The 21,962-nt window shown below is 41.0% G+C and overlaps 1 protein-coding gene across 1 annotated transcript in view; it reads left to right on the top strand.

Annotated features, from left to right (window-relative positions):
• Positions 1-1,397: 1,397 nt before the first annotated feature.
• tgfbr1b (transforming growth factor, beta receptor 1 b) overlaps positions 1,398-21,962 on the top strand; it is a 60,777-nt gene continuing 40,212 nt past the window's right edge. Inside the window, exon 1 of the mRNA XM_086160110.1 lies at positions 1,398-1,501. Coding sequence (XP_086016236.1) covers positions 1,438-1,501 — 64 coding nt within the window. The 5' untranslated portion in view covers positions 1,398-1,437. The remainder of the gene's footprint in view (positions 1,502-21,962) is intronic.

Raw genomic sequence — 21,962 nt, forward strand, 5'->3', positions numbered from 1 at the left:
GGGCAAAATGCCTTCCAGTGGAAGTGGGCTGCAGGGGCTTTGCGGCCCGGTCCAATGCCAGTGTTCTGGGTTGTCTGGGCATCGTTGGGCAGCATAGGAGAAGAGCCATCCGCAATACCACCGAAGCGGCAGAGAGGGCCTCAAGACGGCTGTGGCTCAAGAGAGGAGAGCCATGGAGTCATGGTAGCTAGCGTGCCAACTGGACACAAGCCGGGGTCTGATCAGCCCTGGCTGGGTCACCTGGATGAGGGTGTATGATGTTGAAAGACCCGAAACACCCAATGATCCCAGGAACATCACTGTGGATGTGACTATGTGCATTAGTATATGTATTTACACAGTCCCCCAAGGTTTTTCCTACTGGTTGTATGGTTCCTATATCCAGTGTGTGAATTAAAGAACGTCATCTTTGAAGAAGTGTTTCCTCTACTCCATTTGCATGTGGCAACCCTTTCTGCCACAATATGTTTCTTTGGTCAAGGAAAACAACAGTTTTATCAAGGTGGGTATATCATCCTTATGTCAGTATGTTCACTTTTGTTACCTGTATAATTAACAACATCCAGCATTTATCAACAGCATGTAGCCTGTATTGGTTGAAATTAAGATCTTGCAAATAGGCATCTCGGTAACAATAGTGAGGGCATGTCTGTGGAGGTCCTCAGTCATCCAGGTCATTGTGAATTGTTGTTGAAATTTTCTTGTCTTTGGTGATGGGTGAAATGTCTTCAAGTGAAGAAATTCAAGTCCAGTAGCAAAGAGGCTTCTTCAGTTCTAATGACCTTTGGGGAGTTTTCAAATATAACTCACAGTTTCTGGGCGGTTCAAGACAAGAAGATTTCAACAAGTAATGAGGACTATCACATGGGAAGTTTAGCTGACGTGTCTGAATCCCCCATAGATAGGTCTATGCTTGTTGAACATAGATATAGAAAAAGCGTGAAATTGAAAACTTTCTTTTAGTCAGAAAGCACTAAAGTTTTCTGGCAAAACTGGCCTATGTTGGAAATGACCAACAGTGAGGTTCAAACACTCTGTGGAGCATTGTATCTACACACAGTTTCATAAATCCAGGCATGAAGAAAGGCTGAAGTACATTGTTATAGGAGTGCTTATTAGTTTCGCTCATAATTTTGGCAATAAGCGGGAAACTCAGACAATGGCTTTGCTGAAATAAGTACTTTTGTGAGATGCACCGAGATACAAGAACTCATCATTTGTAATTGCATCGAATGGCAACAGTGACTTGTTTACAGCAGTGTGGTAGAGCGACTCAAGTAGGGCGGGTGTGGTCGGCTTCTGGCCAATCAGCGTTGTCCGCCTTCCAAACGCCTGCCACTTTGTCTAGATTGGCGGGTCACTCAGCCAATCAAAACTTGGCTTTTTTCAGAGAAAGGAGAAGTTGGCAGTCATCTGGCAGTCGGGTCCACAGCCACGATGGATGTAATACCATACCTTCTGCTTGTTATCTCATTTGGGATGAGGATACAAGGAAACAGCGGTAAGTGCCCGAAAGACATCATGAAGACGTAGTCATCATTTTTTCACGTGTTTCCCGTGAGTTTCTGCCTTGGTTCCGGTCCACATATTCCAAGAACAGCCCTTAGTTGAAAACGCAGTGTGTCTAACTAAAATGGCGCAGGGTCGGCGAATAGCTTGCTGCTGCATGACTGAGGAATGTTTATTGTTTGGGAATAATGAAGCAGGGAGCTAAAAGTCACACCGGGCCCGAAAGGCCACCGCTAACACGTCGGTAACGGAGCTACTCTTCGAACGCCTGTCGCCCGTTGCCTTTTGGACTTCTTTGCTTTTGCCAGCAGAGAACATAGTCCACACAGGCGTAGTATCAATTCTCCGCTTCGTCAATACAAACTTGGCGACATCACTTCAAGTTGATGTTTGTCTTAGTTGCTCATTTACTTTCCACCGTACGCCCGCAGGCAGATCAGGACTGCAAGTTATTGGTGGATCTCACCTGAGGTACCCCCTCGACTTATGTTTTTTCCAGCCTCCATAACCCCTTATTTTACTCGCATCAGTGTGCTCCGGAAGACACTATCTGTCTTCCATAGCGATCTGAAGCTGAAACTTGGAGATCTTCGGTGATCACGGCGCTTGCATTCTTGGTGTGTTCTTTTCTCCAGATAATTGTTTTTAATGTGAAAGTCATAAGGTTTGTGTTCATCCTGTCGGACCCTGGACTCGCTATGTTTCGGTGTTTTTGCGGCTAGCTTTAGCTGATTTTGTGTGTGTTTTGCAGCTTTTTTATTAAAATAATCTAAATCGGGAAGGTGGTCTTTTCCGTTTAAGTTTAGTAAGGTGACGAAGTAAGGTAATCTCGCCCTGCAGACAAAACACGCAGACAAGAGGCAAATATCCAGTGACGGTCCTTGTGTTCTTCCACGTAGTTATCCAGTCCTGACTGAATCCGGGTGCGGTGCCCTGAAATGTAACCATTTTCTAAAGCTGCATTCTGTTAGCTTTCTTATTTTTCTCCGGATTTGTATATACTCAAAGGGCATTAGACTGCTCTGCAGTAATTTTGTTTATTTACTAATGTTTAATATCACGAGAACAAGGTTGAGGTTGAAATTTTGAGGCGGGGGGACCCTAACGTTACCTGCGGTTCCCCATTTATGCGGATTTCCGGATTTCGCAGGGGTCTTTGCATTAAGGTTTGAATGAGTGTCGGATTATTAAGAATAGTGTGGTGGTGGCTTACAGATAAGAGCCATCAGAATAAATCCACAAAATCCATCGGTATGATTCGGCATTTACAGAGAATGGGTCAGATACACCATACCAACGGCCATGGTTGGTGCTGCGTTAACGGTGATCCTCATTGTATGGTGTGTCAGTTTGCAGGGGATGCTTCGTGGTATGTTTCACTTGCCATTTTGTGATCACAAAAGAATATGGCTCAGATCGAATTGCAGATAGTGTGTGATTTCTCTTTTGACTGGAAGGGTCAGTGTTCTCATTTTGTGTTGTCCCTGCATGCAGAAATATAGACTGAAAATACATTAGAAGGTTAGGGAAGCTATCCCAGCTGTTACTGGCTGAGAGGAAGAACTCACCCTAGACAGTCAACAGTCAATCAACAGGGTCACATATGCAGACATACAACCATTTAATCTCTCATTCAAACTCCACATAGAAAAGCCTCCTGTCAGAATCAAACCTGGGACTTTCAGCCTGTAAAGCAGAACCGCTAACTACTTTATCACTGAGTTGCCCCCATTAACTTTTGTGATCTCAAAATGAATCAGTACATATGACAAGCACTGTGCTACGCAGCTGCACTTTTATTGTTATTCAGTGCTTGTGATTGCTTTTTTTATTCTTTTAATACACAGTGCACCTGATTCTCATGCCCCAATAGCTGATTGTCCTGAGTCTGATGACCTAAGATAAGATAAACTTTATTGATCCCCACAGGGGAAATTCCTATGTCACAGCTGTGTCGCAGTTGTAATGTCAAAAAAAAGTAAAATAAATATAAATTGAGAGACAGAAGAAAGAAGATAGGAAGACATCCAAGAATGAATAGACAGCAGCAACAGCAACAAAAACAACAGCAGCAGCAACAACATCAGTGATAACAATGGACAACATAAAGGAACAGTAAGGGTGAAAAATACAAAACCAGAACTTAAAGATAATATCAACAGAGTGACAATACCAATGAATAAAATAAATAAACAAAAATAGGCAGGATGTGTGCAGGCTGGAACAAACAAGGATAAGAAAGGCAGCAGAGTTAGGGCATGACATGTGAATGGGTGAAGTAGTGAATGGGGTAAGGTAGTGAGATTCTTGAAGTCAACAACATGTTTTCAAATGTGGTGACTAAGTTAGTTTCTTGTTTCTACCACTGGAAAAAAAGCAGTGGCTTGAGAAAGTAATTTTTCTCCACAATGGACTGTTTAAACCTAAAAAATTCCAGGTGCCAGACATGGTCCTGCTTTTGAGCACACTTTCCATCATTACATATTCAGCGTCTCTTTCTTCCTCTGCATTGTCTGTTCCTGAATGTTTAGTTCTCTACTGCTACTTTACACAGACTACGGCTGCTTGTGAGGTTGTGCCAGAGTACCCATCCGCTGAGTTATTACTTTGTTATAAATGTACCCTCAGAACATACAGATTCTAAACATATGTGTCATTAATTGTTCCTTGAGAAAGCTGTCGCCTCCCAGCTTCACACACACCTCAGTAATCACAACCTTTACATTCAAATCCAGTCCAGTTTCTGACTCCTTCACAGTACAGATACAGCTCTGCTATAAGTTACCAGGTCTTCTGATGGCAGCCTATTGTGGTTTTTCTTATCCTCCGCATCCCCCTGGATCATAGTGCAGCCTTTGACACCATCTCCTACATTGCTCTCAGATTAGCATCCATCGGCATCAGCCACACTCCCCTCAAATGGTTCACTTAATATCTCTGTTTGCACTCACTTCATTCAGTGTACATTCTATTGTTCCCATTTCTTCCCCATCACTGCCTTGCGCACCAGGGCTCAGTTCTGGGGACCCCTCTATTTATCATCTAAATGCCTCCCCTTGGCCATATATTCCATAAACACAATATCAACTTCCATTGTTAAACAGATGTCACCCAACTCAATATTTCCTCCAAACCCAATTTTACTTTTCCACCTTCCTCCCTTCATAAATCAAATCATGGTTCTCTTTCACCCCTCTCAAATTTAACAGCAACAAAACTCAAGTTCTTCGTGTGGGTACAGCCTCCACCATTCACAGATCTTATAGTTTCTTGATCAACATTGACAGCTACTCCATCTTTCTCTCCCACCCCCTACCTTTCTTAAGAGTCTGGGTGTCATCCTTGATAAGACATTATCTTTCCTGTCCCATATCAATAATATAACCTGGTCTGACTTTCTATCTATCCAATATTAATACACTCCACCCCTTTCTAATTATATGTGTTTCAGCCATTCTTATAATAATAATAATAATAATAAAAAATCATCCTTTGTTAATCCCCATGTGAAAATTCGCTCTCTGCCATGAACCCATCATGGATGAACCATAAGCTGCCACGGCTGCTGTCATGCGCCCGGGGAATTAGGGGTTCAGTGTCTTGCCTAACAGCACTTTTACACTCTATGAGGAGCCAGGAACCAAACCAGGAATGTTCAGTTCCAAAGACCTCCTGCGCCATGTCGCCCCTTCTCATCCATAGCCTTGTCACCTCTCCGGTAGATTACTTCAACTCCATTTTTTTCAGTCGCCCAAACAAATCCCTTCATAAACTCCAGTTCCCCCCAGAATATTGCTCCACACCCACAAATGCATCCACAACCTGGCCCCCTTTCATACCTATCAGATGTATTGACACCCCCCATCTCTCAGCTCTCCATCTGTGACTCAGTTTGTTGTTCCCTCTGCCTGCCTTTATACCATGGGATTCAGTGTTCAGTTGCTCCGCTGCCTGTCTCTGGAACTCACTCCCCCTTGACATCGGGAATGCTGACTCCCTTCCCCCAGTTTAAGTCAAAATTCAAAACCCATCCCTTCAAAATTGCCGACTCTGGTGGATTACAACTGCTGTAAATATTATGTTGTCTTGATCTTTAACCCTTTATCATGTGAGCTTTGGTTTAGAAAGCTTGCCACAAATTAAATGTATTGTTGTTGTTTTGCCATGATATTTACCCCTAGAGTTAGATATGGGCAATTAATTACTGTATTGTTAAGTTAGAACTGTAGATAATATGCTCAGGAAGGTACAGTCACTGTTGCTTCCCAAGTGCAGGTGTAGCATGTTGCAGACATATTGCTTGTCTGTTTGCATGGACATTTAGCCTGGAAACTATTCGAAGCACATTAGTTAATACTTTAGCCATACATCAATAAGACTACATGAGCAAATTGAACTAAGGAAATAACTACACTAGTCAATCAGTAAGTTACCCTGACTTTTGTTTACAGGCTTTAAACAGATGACTCAGATGGTGAATTGAAGGCAAGATATGTCTTATGTGTCTCACTGGGACTTTGCATTGGCAAAATGCTGGTGAGGAAAAAAAAATCTTCATCTCTTTACAGGGATAATAGTTCCCCGGTATATAGAATGACACTGTAAACACTGACACATATGATTATATCTGAACTAGAGAGAGTTTTATCTGAGATCCTGGGTAGAGAGAAACTCTCAAGCTGGTCCTCCATACAAAGCATGCCCCTGAAGTAGTTGGACCTGTGGAAAGATGGTGGGAATCCAAGCAGTTTTGTTCTGTGACAGAGAGGAATACAAACAGCTCCTTTATCTATTAGGTTCTCAAGATCTTCATCAATACAGGCATGTTTGAGTGCTGTACCAAAGGTAAAAAAGTCTATCAAATGTATTTTGTGCAAAATGACTGTATTCCTTTGGATTTAAACTCCGTTAATACTAGGAATGAGTAACATCCAGTTTGATTAGCTTAATGTATATGTGTATGCATGTTCACCACAGACTTTCAGTAGTTAGATTGATTCTTGGTGTTTTGGGAAATCTCTGGAGTATCATGTAGAAAAAAAAGGATATATCCAGGTATCCAGGATAGGAATGCAGAGGGACAGATGGTGGTAGATTTTGCAAAAAGGATGGAAATGGCTGTAGTGAATACCTTTTTCTAGAAAAAACAGGAACATAGGGTAACTTATAAGAGCAGAGGTAGGAGCACGCAGGTAGACTATGTCTTGGATAGACGAGGTAACCTGAAAGAGATCAGTGACTGCAAAGTAGTTGTAGATGAGAGTGTAGCCAGACAGCATAGGATGGTGGTTTGTAGGATGACTCTGGTGACAAGGAATATGAAGAGGACAAAGGGAGAGCAGAGGACAAAGTGGTGGAAGCTGAAAAGGGAGGAATGTTGCATGGTTTTCAGGGAGGAGTTGAGAAAGGGTCTGGGTGGTCAGGGTGAGCCTCCAGATGATTGGACAACTACAGCTAGTGTTATCAGGGAGACAGGTAGAAGAGTACTTGGTGTGTCATCTGGAAGGAAAGTAGATAAGGAGACTTGGTGGTGGAATGAGGAAGTGCAGGAGTATATACAGAGAAAGCGGTTAGCGAAGAAGTGGGACACTGAGAGGACTGAAGAGAACAGACAGGAGTTCAGGGAGATGGGGCGAAAGGTAAAGATAGAGGTAGCAAAGATGACTTGTATGCTCGGTTGGATAGTAAGGAGGGTGAGAATGATCTATACAGGTTGGCGAAACAGAGATAAAGATAGAAAGGATGTACAACAGGTCCGGGTGATTAAGGACAAAGAGAGAAATGTATTGACAGATGCTAGAGTGATGGGAAGATGGAAAGAGTACTTTGAAGAGCTGATGAATGTGAAAAATGAAAGAGAGGCAAGGGTAGAAGAGGTGACTATTGTAGACCACAAAGAAGCACAAATTAGTAAAAGTGAAGTGAGGAAGGCATTGAAGAGGATGAAGAGTGGAAAAGCAGTTGGTCCTGATGATATACCTGTGGAGGTGTGGAAGTGTCTAGGAGAGGCAGCGGTAGATTTTCTGACTAGATTATTCAACAGGATCTTAGTGAGAAGATGCCTGAAGAATGGAGACAAAGTGTGATGGTGCCTATTTTTAAGAATAAAGGGGATGTTCAGAAGTTGGCAACTATGAGGGATAAAGTTGATGAGCCACACACTGAAGTTATGGGAAAGAGTTGTGGAAACTAGACTGAGAGCAGAAGTCAGCATTTGTGAACAGCAGTATGGCTTCATGCCTAGGAAGAGTACTACAGATGCAGTATTTGCATTGAGAATGCTAATAGAAAAGTACAGAGAAGGCCAGAGGGAGCTGCATTGTGTTTTTGTAGACCTAGAAAAAGCATATGACAGGGTGCCAAGAGAGGAGCTCAGGTATTGTATGAGGAAGTCTGGAGTGGCAGAGAAGTATGTTAGACTGGTGCAGGACATGTATGGTAGCTGTGAGACACTGGTACGGTGTGCTGTAGGGGTAACCGAGAAGTTCAAGGTGGAGGTGGGACTCCATCAGGGATCAGCTCTGAGCCCCTTCTTGTTCGCAATGGTGATGGATAGGCTGACAGATGAGGTGAGACAGGAATCCCCATGGACCATGATGTTTGTGGATGACATTGTGATCTGTAGTGAGAGCAGACAACAGGTAGAGGAAAACCTAGAGAGGTGGATGTATGCTCTGGAAAGGAGAGGAATGAAAGTTAGTCACAGCAAGACAGAATATATGTGTGTGAATGAGGGGAACTCGGGTGGATTGGTGAGGCTACAGGGAGTGGAGATCAAGAAGCTGGAGGATTTCAGGTAGTTCGGGTCAACAGTCCAGAGCAACGGAGAGTGTGGAAAAGAGGTGACGAGACGGGTCCAAGCAGGTTGGAACGGGTGGAGAAAAGTGTTAGGGGTACTATGTGATAGAAGACTTTCAGCCAGAATAAAAGGAAAGGTGTACAAGACAGTGGTGAGACCAGCGATGATGTATGGACTAGAAACTGTTCCAATGACCAAAAGACAGCAGGCAGAACTAGTGGTTGCAGAGATGAGGATTTTGAGGTTCTCTTTGGGAGAGACCAGGATGGATAGGATCAGGAATGAGTCTATCAGAGGAACAGCACATGTTAGATGTTTTGGAGAGAAGGTCAGAGAAGCCAGAATGAGATGGTTCGGTCATGTACAGAGGAGGGATAGAGAATATATTGGTAGACGGATGCTGGAATTGGAGCTGCCAGGCAGAAGGTCTTGAGGAAGACCAAAGAGAAGATTTATGGACGTAGTGAGAGAGGATATGACAGGATGTTGGTGTGAGAGAGGAGGATACAGAGAATAGGGTTAGATGGAGAAAGTTGACTCGCTGTGGCGACCCCTGACGGGAAAAGCCAAAAGAAGAAGAAGAAGAAGATCATGTAGAAAAAAATGAATTGACAAAAAAAAATAATCATCCAACCATTTTAAGTGATGATTAATAGTTGGCTTTGTAGTAAACTCCTCACAGTTTTGTGATATGTGATAGCATTCTTTTCCGTTTCTTTTTTTATGCTTTTATTTTTTCAAAGTAGTTGATGCATCACAAATTTAGTGTAGCTCTACCATATGCCTTATTTTTTTAATATTTCAAAGAAAGGCAGTGTTTTATTACATGTAGATGGAACTGTTTCTTGGAGTTCTTCAAAGGAAATGTTCATTTCCAAATTTTCTGATTGAAATCTAAGCTTTAGTGGACAGATATGAGTGTTTTCAACTTTTAGTTTTGGCTTTAGTAGGATATTAATACCCATTAGTAATATAGCTATCTTATTCCCCAAGTAATTTCAAGTGAAGTAGCTATTTTTGTGATGAATTATGTTTTGGTTAAAGGAGCAACTTTTCCTTATATTTTTTTCTCTTAATCACCATGACCCTGAATTTATAAAGTGTCTGGCATTGTGACTGTTTTCGTATCAGGTGTCTGCTGTTTTATTTGTAGTGGAGACTACGTTTGCTTATGAATCAACAGATAGCTCCTTAGTTTGGGGGGCAAAAGGGCTATTTCAAAGCATGTCCACTGTCTTCTGTACTTAATGGCTATAAAGCCTATGTGTTACTCTTGATATGCAGCTACTAACAATCCCCAAATTTTGGAATTTATAAATATACAGGTTGATATTTGGTTATTTGTTATTTGGGATACACTCAAAATGGTCTTACCAGACTGTATCCTTACTCCCCCTAACGGAAGAAGAAAATGACCATCTATAATTCAACAAAAAACAGAACAAAAACAGAAAAAACTGGAAATCAGAGCGCAACCTAGGTTGATACAGTATTTTTTCAACACGATGAACATGTGGGGAGCTGAAAAGGTTGCTCACTAATAGGTTTCTAACCGTGTTCCCATCTTTATGCTTCAATTGCTTAATTTTTTCTCTTGTGATTAGATCACAAGACAGACTTCTGAGGGTAAATAATAGAACAGCATCTCAGGATTCATGACTGTACTCTGATTACATTTTGTTGTATCTGTCAAAGCGTAAACTATAACTACAACCTCAGTTGAAATTACAAGGAATTGTTATTATTTTTATTAATATGATAATAATTATTGTTATTATTAGGAAAATTTAGTTTATGTTGTTAAAAAGCATCTACTAGTGGTGAGGACAAGCCACTATATATAAAGCATTTGAGAATGAGACATAGATTGACAATACCCCGACTTTCAGAACAGTCGTTCCATTATTTTATTATCCCAATAAAAAAGACAGCACGGAATTTAACAAAAATTTACAAACAGTGCTTGAGGAGTAATTTGACTGCCTATGTCTTTCTAGTCTGAGTGTCCGTCTCTCCAGTCTCAATATTTCTTTTGGAGCCTTTCATTACACTGAGTGAGCACAGGCGTAAAACATGATGTTGCTATGATTTTCAACTTGATAGATATGAATTTACAGTGTTTTATTTGTGTCACTTTGATGATTAAATGGCCCAAAAATGTGCTTTGACTATTGCTAGACTCTGGATACTCATCTGAATCATACTTGTAAAATCCAATATTATTCATAGCGACGAACTGAAGGCTAATTGGAGAGAGAAAAATGCCGTATCAATGTTTAAAAAAATTATAAAGTGTTGCCAAAGCATTTATGGAATGATTATTATTTGTATGATGATAATAGACTGTTAAAGCCCAAAACACATTTACCTTCAAGCAACATTTATCCAACCTTTTCATTCAATCTGTGAACGCTCTCAGTCATCCAGGTCATGGTCACATAATCTTGGGATAGCCAGACTCATTTTCCGTCCTTGCAGATGTTTCACCTCATCCGAGAGGCTTCCTCAGCTCTTGAAATAAAGAAACCAAGTCCAGTTGCCATCAGATGTGACGACATTGTCTTACATTGTACACGGGAGTTTAACGCATCAGCTCAAGCACACGAGGGCTTTGAACTCAATTGATAAAACCTGAGCTAAACCAGTTTGGTTTTGGTACACTTTGAATGGTACAGCTTTACATGGATTGCTCCTGGCCTACTTTGGTTATTACCCATAACAATCTTTGTGTTTGCAAGAGGATTTCCTGTATAGACACCTATCCTATTCAGGGTCAGTCCTGTAATATTTGGAATAAAATTAGGATGAAGGTTATAATAAAGGTGGATCTACTACCCTGTTGGGTCACCCTCAGCTGTGAGAGTCATCAGTATGAGGTGCTGTGTATTTGGTGGCAGACAGGTAGAAAGCTGATCATGTGGTACATCGTATGTAACCTCTTTCATTGGGAACGTGCTTGAGCTTTACAAGAGGTGGATTGGTAGCTCCTGGAGCACTAAGGCAGGTGAGAAGTGCAGAAATCCAGGATTAGCTTGAACAAGAGTTGTTGCTCCTTGCATGGAAATGAGTTTATTCAGTTGTTTAAGCTTCTGATAAGGATGCCTTTCAGGCACCTCCCCTAAGATGTGTTCCAGATGTGTCTAAAGGGTAGGAAGCCCTGTGGTAAACTCAGAATATGCAGACAAGATATATATTGTATATCTTGTCTGGCGAAACCATCGTGGGGTTCCATAGGACAAGCAAGAATGTGTTGCCTGGGACAGGGAACCTGCGTTGACCTACTCAGTCTACTGCCCCTTTGATACAGCCCCAGAGAAGTGATGGCAATGATGAATTAATGATTTTAGTCAAGTTCACAATTCCACAAGAATGTGCAGATGATATGATAGGTATGATAGGTAGGCAATTTACTCATCCCCAAGGCAGTTCCAGCAATAGCCACAAACATTAGGTGAACTATTGAAATAAAGGGAAAAGGCATGCAATAAACACCTGTAGAATACAACACAGCTGAATTGCCACTCAATTAGATGGTTCAAGGTGCATGGTGTACAGTGTGAAGTGTACCAGTCATGACAAAACAAATGTGCATGAGGGAGAAAACAGTGTTGACATTCCAGAGTTAAAGAGCTACATGGTGTACTTCATGTTGCTGATTCCCCATAAAGGCTGCTTTTTATTATTACTTTTAAGATTGGGGTTTATGTTGAGTGATCATGAAAACTATTAGTCCTCATTTATGTTAGTAATACCGTCAGTTGGTTAACAATTGGGGATCCACTCAGTGTTTTTGGTTATTATGGCGTCCAGTAATGTAGTATAAGTCGTGATTATTGTGAGTAAATAATTCACTACCTTTTAATAGCAAAATTTGCTAATATTATTATCTCATTATGTTCTAATAAATTAAAAGTATTATTCCTCATTTAAAAAATCCTGTGTGACGTATTTTCACAGTAATAAGAAATTTAAAATTATGACTATATGACCACATCACAATCTGACTGGATTGTAAAATCACAGGTCAAAAAGTATCTTATAAATGGCTGCCTTTCAAATGTATTTTGCAAACAAAATAAAGAGACGCAAAGACTCACAACACACACTCAATTTGGACTTTTTGAAATTTCCTTTTTTGCTTTATAACAACAACAGGCGAAAAGTCTTCACATACTCACAGTATTTTAAACTAATTCTGCAGTAGTCAAACCAACCTCGTTATTTTCAGTTTTCATTATTCTATCTTTTGCATTTAACAGTTGCAATGTTTTTTTTCCCTCATTCTTATAGTGAAGTTTCAGAAAAAAAAAAAACAACTTACTTAGTGAACCAGAAACAGCATGTTTGTTAAATAAAATGGCAAAAAGCCCTGTGCCATCTAACATTCAAGGGGTGAAGGTGGAGTGGTTTTATGATTATACTTTTATGAATCCTTTGCTGGAAATGATTTCTCTGCATTTAACCCATCATGGATGAACCATGAATGGTTGGCAGCCAACAACATTTCAATAGGCTTAGAGAAGAGTTGGAATCAAACAAAGAACATTAGGATTCAAGGAAGACTACTCTTATCCCCTGAGCCATGTTGCTGGGGTGATAGTTTAATTGACTAATAGATATTGTAATCAACAATGGATCAACATCCAAAAGGTCATATGAGTCCAAGCCATTCAAAGAGTGGAACTGCCACCCTGTGGTGGGAATTATGTTTCAACATTAAATGGCACTTAGTCAATGCCTTTTTATTTGTCACATGTCTCTCAGGAGTGTAGTACTTTTCCCATGATGCTCAAAGTTCCATTTTGACTGCATAGAGGACACATAAAACCGTAAGGCATTTAAGTGCATGTAATGGCCAAATGAAAGTTCTGTCAGTTTCACACGAACACAATAACTTTGTCACCAACTTTCCCCTCTACTTATCTCAGCCCTCCTACTCAACAGTGTCTCCTTCTCTCTCCTGTTTCCCGTCTAATGTCAGTGAGAATTTATTTTTATCATGAAATTAGCTTTACTAATGGGGTTCTTAATGTTTGATTAGTTCAAGAATGACTTGATCAAGCTACAGCTGTCAAATTGGTCACAGACATGCTTTGTTCATACAAGTTTCCCGTTAAATTAAAGGTTTGTATTGTTTTCTTTCGCCCAGGATGTTAGTGAAAAATTCATTCCTTAAGGGTATATAATGTATAACCTGGAATGTAAAAATATAATTCGTAAACCTTTTTTAAATATTTATTTCATATTTCTTTTTCAACCAAATTCAGTATGTTTACATTTTACAGGTCTTAAATATGTCGCCTCCGCTATGATTTAGTATATTATCTTATCAATTTTGGATGACCGCTCACAATGTTCTCAAAATTTCATCTATTCCATCTACGGTGATATGTAAATCATATTACTGTACTTAAAGATTATAAACACTCATGCTGAATGCTTGGAAAATGGATGAAGTTCCAGTCTCAATCTTTTTTCAGAAAAATTCCAAGCGAAAAAAAACAGATGAAATACAATTTGGAATGAGGTGCATTTAAAAAACATAAGTCCCAAGTAATGAGCCAGAATTCAGAATAGGTGTGTTATAAACTTTGTTTTATGCTCTGGGATATTTGAACACTGAAAATTTCCAATATTTAACAATGTTTTGTCAGAACACTGGTCTGCAGCTCAACTTTGTTTGAAAGTATTTCACACTTTTATAAAGCGACAACCTTCAACAACAATTTTTCACTTAGTCTGAGCCAGCAATGCTTCTGATTTTCTCTGGGGTTTAACAGACAGTGTTTTATACAACAGTCATGGCCAAAAGTTTTGAGAATGACACTTTCACAAAGTCTGTTCCTTCAGGGTTTTTAGGTGTTTGCCAGATGATTCTATGGTTGTGTCATTCTCAAAACTTTTGGCCATGACTGTAAGATAGTCTAGATCAGGGGTGGACAAACTCTTTGGTTCAGGGGCCACACTTTTAGAATTTGACAGACGGGCTGAGTCAGCACAAGATATGATACATATAAAAAAAAATGCATTTGTTAACAGTACATATCAGACTCGTCTGACATTTGGTTTGAAAATAAAACCAGCTTGGTTTTGAAGGCTCTGATGTTTGCTTGCATTTCATGCACAAACCGTTTTCCCATGTAGCTTCACGTGCAGCTCTTACATGGATGTCAGTATGTCTATAGGTAAGGCTAAATCTCAAAGCCAATCTGTGTCATTCAGCCCAGGAAAATTCTCGAGTAGCTCCAAAAATAAAATAATCTCCCGTCTGAGCTCCCACATTCATTGATCCAATTCACATCAAGTATGAATTCCGTACCAATCTTTAGCGGGGGCGGATGAAAAAGGCCCACGGGCTGTACTTTGCCCACCTCTGGTCTAGATTTTATTTGAGATTTACCTGCAAAAATAGACAAGGCCCCCTGCCGTACCATTCCTATACATTGTCTGTATAGCATTGCTTCTCTGTGTGCTGCTGCTGTCAGTATTAGCAATTTAGATATGTAAGGAATTTGGGTGACCCTAGATTTTCATTGTCTCAGCTCAAGGAGCCACAACTAATTTGCAAGGATCCTAGTGTTGCCACCAGACATTAAATTCAGAGGCATTGATGCATCACTGAATCTCCTCTTGGATGAAAAGGCTTCACAAGCATTACACCCAGTTATAGTGCTAGATGTAACAGTTGTCTTTATTCATATATGTGAATGTATTTACAAATCCAAGAAAAGCAGTTTATATCCAAGGATTGATTTCTCCTGATCAGTTTAAGTATCAGATTACAAACCATTGGATTTAGAGAACTCAATCCAATGGATTTGTAATCTGATACACTTCTCCAGGTACAATCAATACTACTTTCCCCTGCATCACAGAACTTCCTGAATTCCATGTTATTATCTCACCAAACAAACACCTCTGTGCATCGCCAAACCAATTCAAACTCTTGTTTGAATAATTTCCAGCAGTGTTTGTTGAATTACCTGCAATGTTATTAAAGACCTGAAAAAGATATCTATAATGAAGCATGTTCACTATTATGCCTTTGTAGTTTGTAGCTCACTCTGTGTAGAAAGAGAGGGTTAAATAGGAACAAACCTTATAACATTGTTGCCACTTGGTTCTCCTGCTTTTTCTTAACTCTAAATGTTCCTTTCAAATCTGTTCCATGTACATTTACAGAGTTATAAGTCCAACCCCTTTTTTTTGTCCAGTAGCCATTGACAGACTTTAACACATGGAAGGGACAAAAATGGCACTATGATATCTCAGAATGGCATAACACATTGTTATTTGCATTTATATGGGAGGGGGTTTGTATATATTAGAGGTGCCTCCAACCTCTGTTACTACTGCAACACCAAGCATGTTGGAGCAAGCATGCAGGTCAGTAATGTTTACTTAGCTGTGGAAGATAACGGCATTGCTCACATGAGCAAGCAGTGATGCCTGCCAACCCTGGACCACATGTCAAATAATATTCTCAGCATCACATACAGTTAGGCCCAAAAATATTGGGACAGGGACAAGTTTTGTCAATGAAAACATACTCAGGATACAATTATATAATCAATATGGGCTTAAAGTGCAGACTCTCAGCTGTAATTTAAGAGTATTCTCATCCAAATAGGAGCAAGGCTTTAGGAATTAAAGCTCTTTAAAAGATAGCTGCCTCTTTTGCAAGGAACCAAAAGTAATTGGACAATTGACTCAGAAGGCTGCCAAAAAATAACAAGGCTGCATGGGCTCTTCCCTCGCTAACCTGTCCTCAATTAAGCAGTTCAAAGGTCTGAGGTTGATTTCACGTGTGCCGTTTGCATTGGGAAGCTCTTGCTGTGAAACATACATGCGGTCAAAAGAGCTCTCTATGGAGCTGAACCAGACCATCCTGAAGCTGGAAAAAAAATGTGACAAGGGTTATCAGCAAACCCCGTATACTCTGGAGTGTGTCGTGCTGTCTGGTTCCATCTACCCTGGCTGGATGTCCAGTATCCACCTGGATCTCTGGTACCGCTCCACCTTCAGATGCTGACTCGACGATTGCGTACTCCATGAAACTGATGCTCCAGCTGTCCCACCTTTTTCGACCTGGTTGTTTCCCCTGGTCAGTCACCCATTTGAATCCCAGGGAGTAACCCAACATCATCTCTCCCGAACAACCTCAACTCCTTCTTCACAGGCTTTGAAAGTGACAGCAGGTCTCAGATAGAGACCTTAGTCTTTACTCTCAAACCGAGCTGCCCCACCCTTGTCTTCGACTCAGAGGAAGTGGTGAGAGCTCTAAGGAGAACTAGGGTCTTCACATCACCTGCTCCTGATGGGATCTGTGGATGCACCCTTAAGCACTGTGCTGAGCAGCTGGGGCAGTTTTCCATCACCTTTTCCATAACTCCCTATCCTGCAGCACAGTCCCCCAGATGTGGAAACACTCCAAGAGTGATTCCCAGCCCAAAAAAGGGGACACCTAAGGCCCTGAACGACCTCAGGCCAGCAGCTCTCACCTCAGTGGTGAGGAAGACCTTTGAGAAAATTGTAAAAACTCACATCAGCAGAGTAACTGAATCCCTGGTTGATCCTCCAATTCACCTATAGGACTCGCAGAGGGATGGTTTGATGCCAAGATCTTCACCAATGACTCATACACAGACACCTGGAAACCCCCACAACACAGTCCGTCTCCTTGATGCCAACTTCGCCGAAGCCTTCAATACCCTGCAACCATATATATTGGCATAGAAGCGTTTGGCCTGTTTCCAACTCAATCACGAACTCATTCAGTGGACCATCAGCTTCCTCACCAACCAATCCCAGAGGGTGCTGGTGAACAATGTCCTCTTCGACACGCGTTTCACCTCCACCGGCTCACTTCAAGGCTGCATCCTGTCTCCCCTGCTCTTTGTCGTCTACACTGACACCTGCAAGTCCACCCAAAACGACTGCAACCTGGTGAAGTTTGCCGACGACACTGTCACGCTGTCCCTATTGTCCAGTTTCTCACTCCATCATGGTTCAGCCCTCCAGGACTTTGCACTCTGATGTGAAGCCTGCTGCCGTTCTCCAGCAGGCAGAGGCTACTGGGAGAGGCATTCACCACCACCATACAGGGGGAACCAGTAGAAACGGTGAAGGAGTATAGATACCTGAGCACTGTCCTTGACAACCTCTTGAGGTTCAACACTGAGGAGATCATCAGGAAATGTCGGCAGTATCTGCACAGGAAACTGAGGTCATTTGAGGTTGGCAGCACAATCTTAACCACATTCTATAATGCCTTCATTGAGAACGTAATGACCTCATAGTATTAAGGACTCTGGTTTGATTCCGACAGGGGGAAGTTTGCATATTCTCCCCGTGTCTGTGGGTTTCCTCCCACAGCCCAAAAACATGCAGCAGGTTAATTGAAAAAGATATTGGGAAAATTACCCAGAGTGAGTGAATGTGTTTATGTTGCCCTGCGATTGACTGGCGACCTCTTGCCTGATGACAGCTGGGATAGTGCAGGATTAGTGGCAGACGATTCGATGGATGCTTTTGCACTTAATGGGGTAAACTGTACGTATTCTTGATTACTGTCTTTCTTAAATTACCACAGAGGCCTTGTATAAAATTGTCCCCTAAAGTTAGTTCCTCCACAATGCAAGATATTTTTTCACCCCAAAGGGATTTAGACATGCATTAAAGCATAAACATTAAAACAGAATCCGAGTTGGATGGCTCTTGCTGTTGAGTTGAGTCATACACAGAATAGTAATATCAAATTTTGAAGGCGTTGATTGTTTTGACTTTCAATCAGGAGGTCCCTATCGACCTCCTTTTACAATATGTTTAAGTGGGAGCAGCTGGCAGGTTGCTAGCTGCCTAACCTTGAGGTCAAACTGCTGCATATGTATTGAGCCATCTCAGACACCTCAAAGATCTTGCTCTCTTTCCATTCTCAATCTATACAATCATCCATACCTCTTTATTTAGCAAGAACAATGGACTCTTCAGATTCAGTTAAACATTTTGATGTAGCAGGTGAGTGTTGCACTGGTTGTGAAAACCAAGTTGCTTATGATAGCAAATGCTGCATCTATTGAAAAATGAGCAAGCAGCAAAGAGTGCTGTGCTACGGTCAGTTTCTCAGTTACAAGGTTTAGTGATATTGGTCAGCGTGGTAGTTATGAAAATCAGAGAATATACTGGCTAGTGGCCTGCTATCTGTTCTTCTCTGTCTTGTTAAAATGTCAGAGATAGGTATATTCAGCAATAGTCAACTTTGGCTCCACTTTCACCCTAGAAGAACAAACAATTCAGTTGGCCAGATTGCAGCCTCTCTGGTTTTGGGGGACACATAGAGCACATCTGGTATGGACAAAAGGGTGGCTATAATGGATCTGGAAATGAGGGTGGGGGTTGGCAGAATGGGCGTTAGTGGGGTTAGTTGGGCCACGACCTATGGCAATTGAACTTTTGGTCCATTGAGATCTTGCAATCTTGGCTTCTAAGAAGCCAGATATGTGAGCACAAACTATTTTTTATACTCTTTATTTTCTATTTCTGTGAAGCAGAGTTGGCATATACATACTGTATGCATCAGGATGAATTGATGGTTTTATTGTTTGAGTATTATAATTATCTTAACTTACGGATAACTTTGATGTATTTTTTTAATATCGATATCGTATTGGTCTGCATTTCAAACTTTGAGATGTAAGCACTTTAGAGTACTTCTTCTTTTCAACTTTTCCCTTCAGGGTTCGCCACAGCAAATCAACGTCCTCCATCTATCCCTATTCTCTGGATCATCTTCTCTCGCTAACTTCATGTCATTAACTAACATCAACTTGGTCATCAACTAACTTCATGTCCTCTTTGACTACATCCACAGATCTGGTCTTTGGGCTGGCTCTGTGTCTCCTGCCTCACAGTTCTAACACCAGCATCCTTCTATTTATATATTCACTGTCCCACCTCTGTACATGACCAAACCATCTCAGCCTGGTTTCTCTGACCTTCTCTCCAAAACATCTAACACATGCTGTCCCTCTGGCAGACTCATTCCTGTCAGTCCATCCTCGTCACTCCTGAAGAGAACCTCAACATCTTCATCTCTGCTACCTCCAGCTCTATTTCCTGTCTTTTCCTAAATGCCACTGTCTCTAAACTATACATCATTGCTGGTCTCACAACTGTCCTGTACACTTTTCCTGTCATTATGGCCGATAATCTTCCATGGCATAGGACCCCTGACATTTTTCGCCACCCATTCCAGCCCGCTTGAACCCATTCCAGCCCTTCCTGACGCAACCCTCTGCATTTAATCAGGCCTGGGACCAGCTCAGAGACACTGGCTTATGCCCCCCTAAGGCTGTATTATCTTCTATGTTTGAAGGGTTCAGCTGTGAAAAGTTCTGACTGATACTCCTTTAATGCACATTACCGCTGAACTTTTCTCCGGCCGTTCCAACCTGCTTGACCCGTTTCTTCATCTCTTTTCCACCTTTTCCTCCATTTCTCTTGGCTGTTGACCCTAAGTACTTAAAATCATCCACCTTCTTTATCTCCCTGTAGCCTCAATACTTTAGTTCCTCTCATTCACACATATATCAGGTCTTGCTACGACTAACCTTCATTCCTCTCCTTCCCAGTGCAAAGGCTACCACCATCTGTCCCTCAGTGCACATCACTTCTTCGTCAACACTGTTTCCTTCACCAAGTCGTTTAAATCCATTTACCCAACATTCAAAATCCCTACTCTAAGACCCAGACGCTTGCCTTTTCTCTTTTCTCCCTGCTTTCCAACACACAATGCTCATCCCCTTGTTTGACCCACAGTAGCCCAATTTTCACTGGCACCCTGTAAGTTAACTGCACCAATGGCGGTTGTTGTTTACCCGGGCCCCATCAATCTGGTATGAAAGTCATAGGTTCAATTCACATAGTTGTTTTTTGGCACAAGTTTTACACTACCTTTCCTGGCTCAACCCTCTGCATTTATCTGGGCCTGGGACCGGCTCAGAAAGACACAGGCTTTTGCCCCTCCTGAGGCCGCATTATTTTAATTACTTTAGACACCGTAAGGAATTTAGATGTGGATATTGGATGGACCTCACTTCTTATAGCACTGTGCGCAATTATATGGATGGATTTAATGTTCCACTCAATATCTGTTTTATTAAATTATAATTAAAGGCTTTAGATAAGAATGGTTTACAATTGTAAATGTATTATAGAGTATGCAGGAGCCCATAAAATAAACATCACAGATGCAATTAACTTATTCCCCCTATCCTGTAGTGAGGGATGCAATGGGGCTTGAGATGTCAAAAACTGCATGTTTTTGTGACTGTGAGGAACCCAGAAAACCATTAGATTCTCTTTTTATGTGTATCCAATCAACCTATTGGATGCAGAGGTGCAGAGCAGGGAAAATTTATTTGAAATGATCGCAGAATGTGGCCCATTTGTACCATGTGTAAAGAAAATGTATCGATGAATTTAATGTCTTTGTCAATGTATGGATGAATTTGGATTTTCTCGTTATACATGGATGAATAGAGATAGCAATATTGTGATGGCTATGTGTTCAAGTGGAAAGCAATTGTTTTAAAAAAAAAAAAAAAGCTTTTTTTTTCTTTTTTTACTCAGATCCCAAGGAGATGACCTCTCAGGTCCACTATACATTCCCTACTGACTGTCACAGTCATTTGCTGTTGTTTATTATTCACTTACATTTCTGACATTCAATGTGGGAAGAGTCAAAAAATCCACAAATCTGAACCAGAGTATTAAAACCAGTTATCTCACAAAGTACATTGGCTTTTTCTAAGATATCTGGAACTTGCACTGAGAGCATTTTTTAACATATTCTTTTAAACTTGAATTTTTTTTCTATAGCTTTCATTTTAAAATTGCTCCAGGATTTAATTTTTTTTTCTAAATAATAAACATTTCATTCTTTCAGGATCCACTGTGACCATTCATATATCACTTTAGCATTATGAACCTTTCTGCTGCAAACTCTTTGAGTGTGCAAGGAGACGATCAGATTTTAAAGCTGAATTTTGAATTGCAGTTCTGCTTTTTGTTAAACTATAAAATGCCCAAATTTTTCAGAGCAATTGGAGCTTTTCTTTTGGATGCTTCGTCTTTGTTTGCTAAGGTTACCTCATACTCTAACCAGTAGGCTATCAGTCAAGCCGGTATGTCTGTAATTAAACGTTAGGCAAAGCCTGCATTATGTTCTGTTGCAAATACATCATGAGCTTTGTCTTGAGCTTTGTCCCTGGGGCCTCCTGGTGGGAGGTGCCTGTAACGCCTCACCATAGAGGTATACAAGAGGCTAATCTGACCCGAGTCACCTCATATGGATCCTCTAAATGTTTAGGATCAGCAGTTCTACTCTGACCCCTTCCCAGATGTTCAAGCTTCTCACCCCCTCTAAAAGAGAGATATAAGATTCCCTGGGGAAAAAAAATCCTTTCGGCCGCTTATTACTTTGATCTTGTTCTTTAGGTCACTAACCACAGCTTGTTCTGACGGAGTTGTCAGAATGTTGGTTTGTATTCTATTAATAAAGTTTGACTGACTTACCTGACTGTTTTGTGACATACCCTTTAGCGCAGCCCCATTTAGTGGATGCATAACGCAACCCCAGCCACGACTGTAACTT

This window comes from Fistularia commersonii, chromosome 15, assembly GCF_037954325.1.
Source record: "Fistularia commersonii isolate RoL2024-O1a breed Wild chromosome 15, RoL_Fcom_v1.0, whole genome shotgun sequence".
Taxonomy (NCBI): domain Eukaryota; kingdom Metazoa; phylum Chordata; class Actinopteri; order Syngnathiformes; family Fistulariidae; genus Fistularia; species Fistularia commersonii.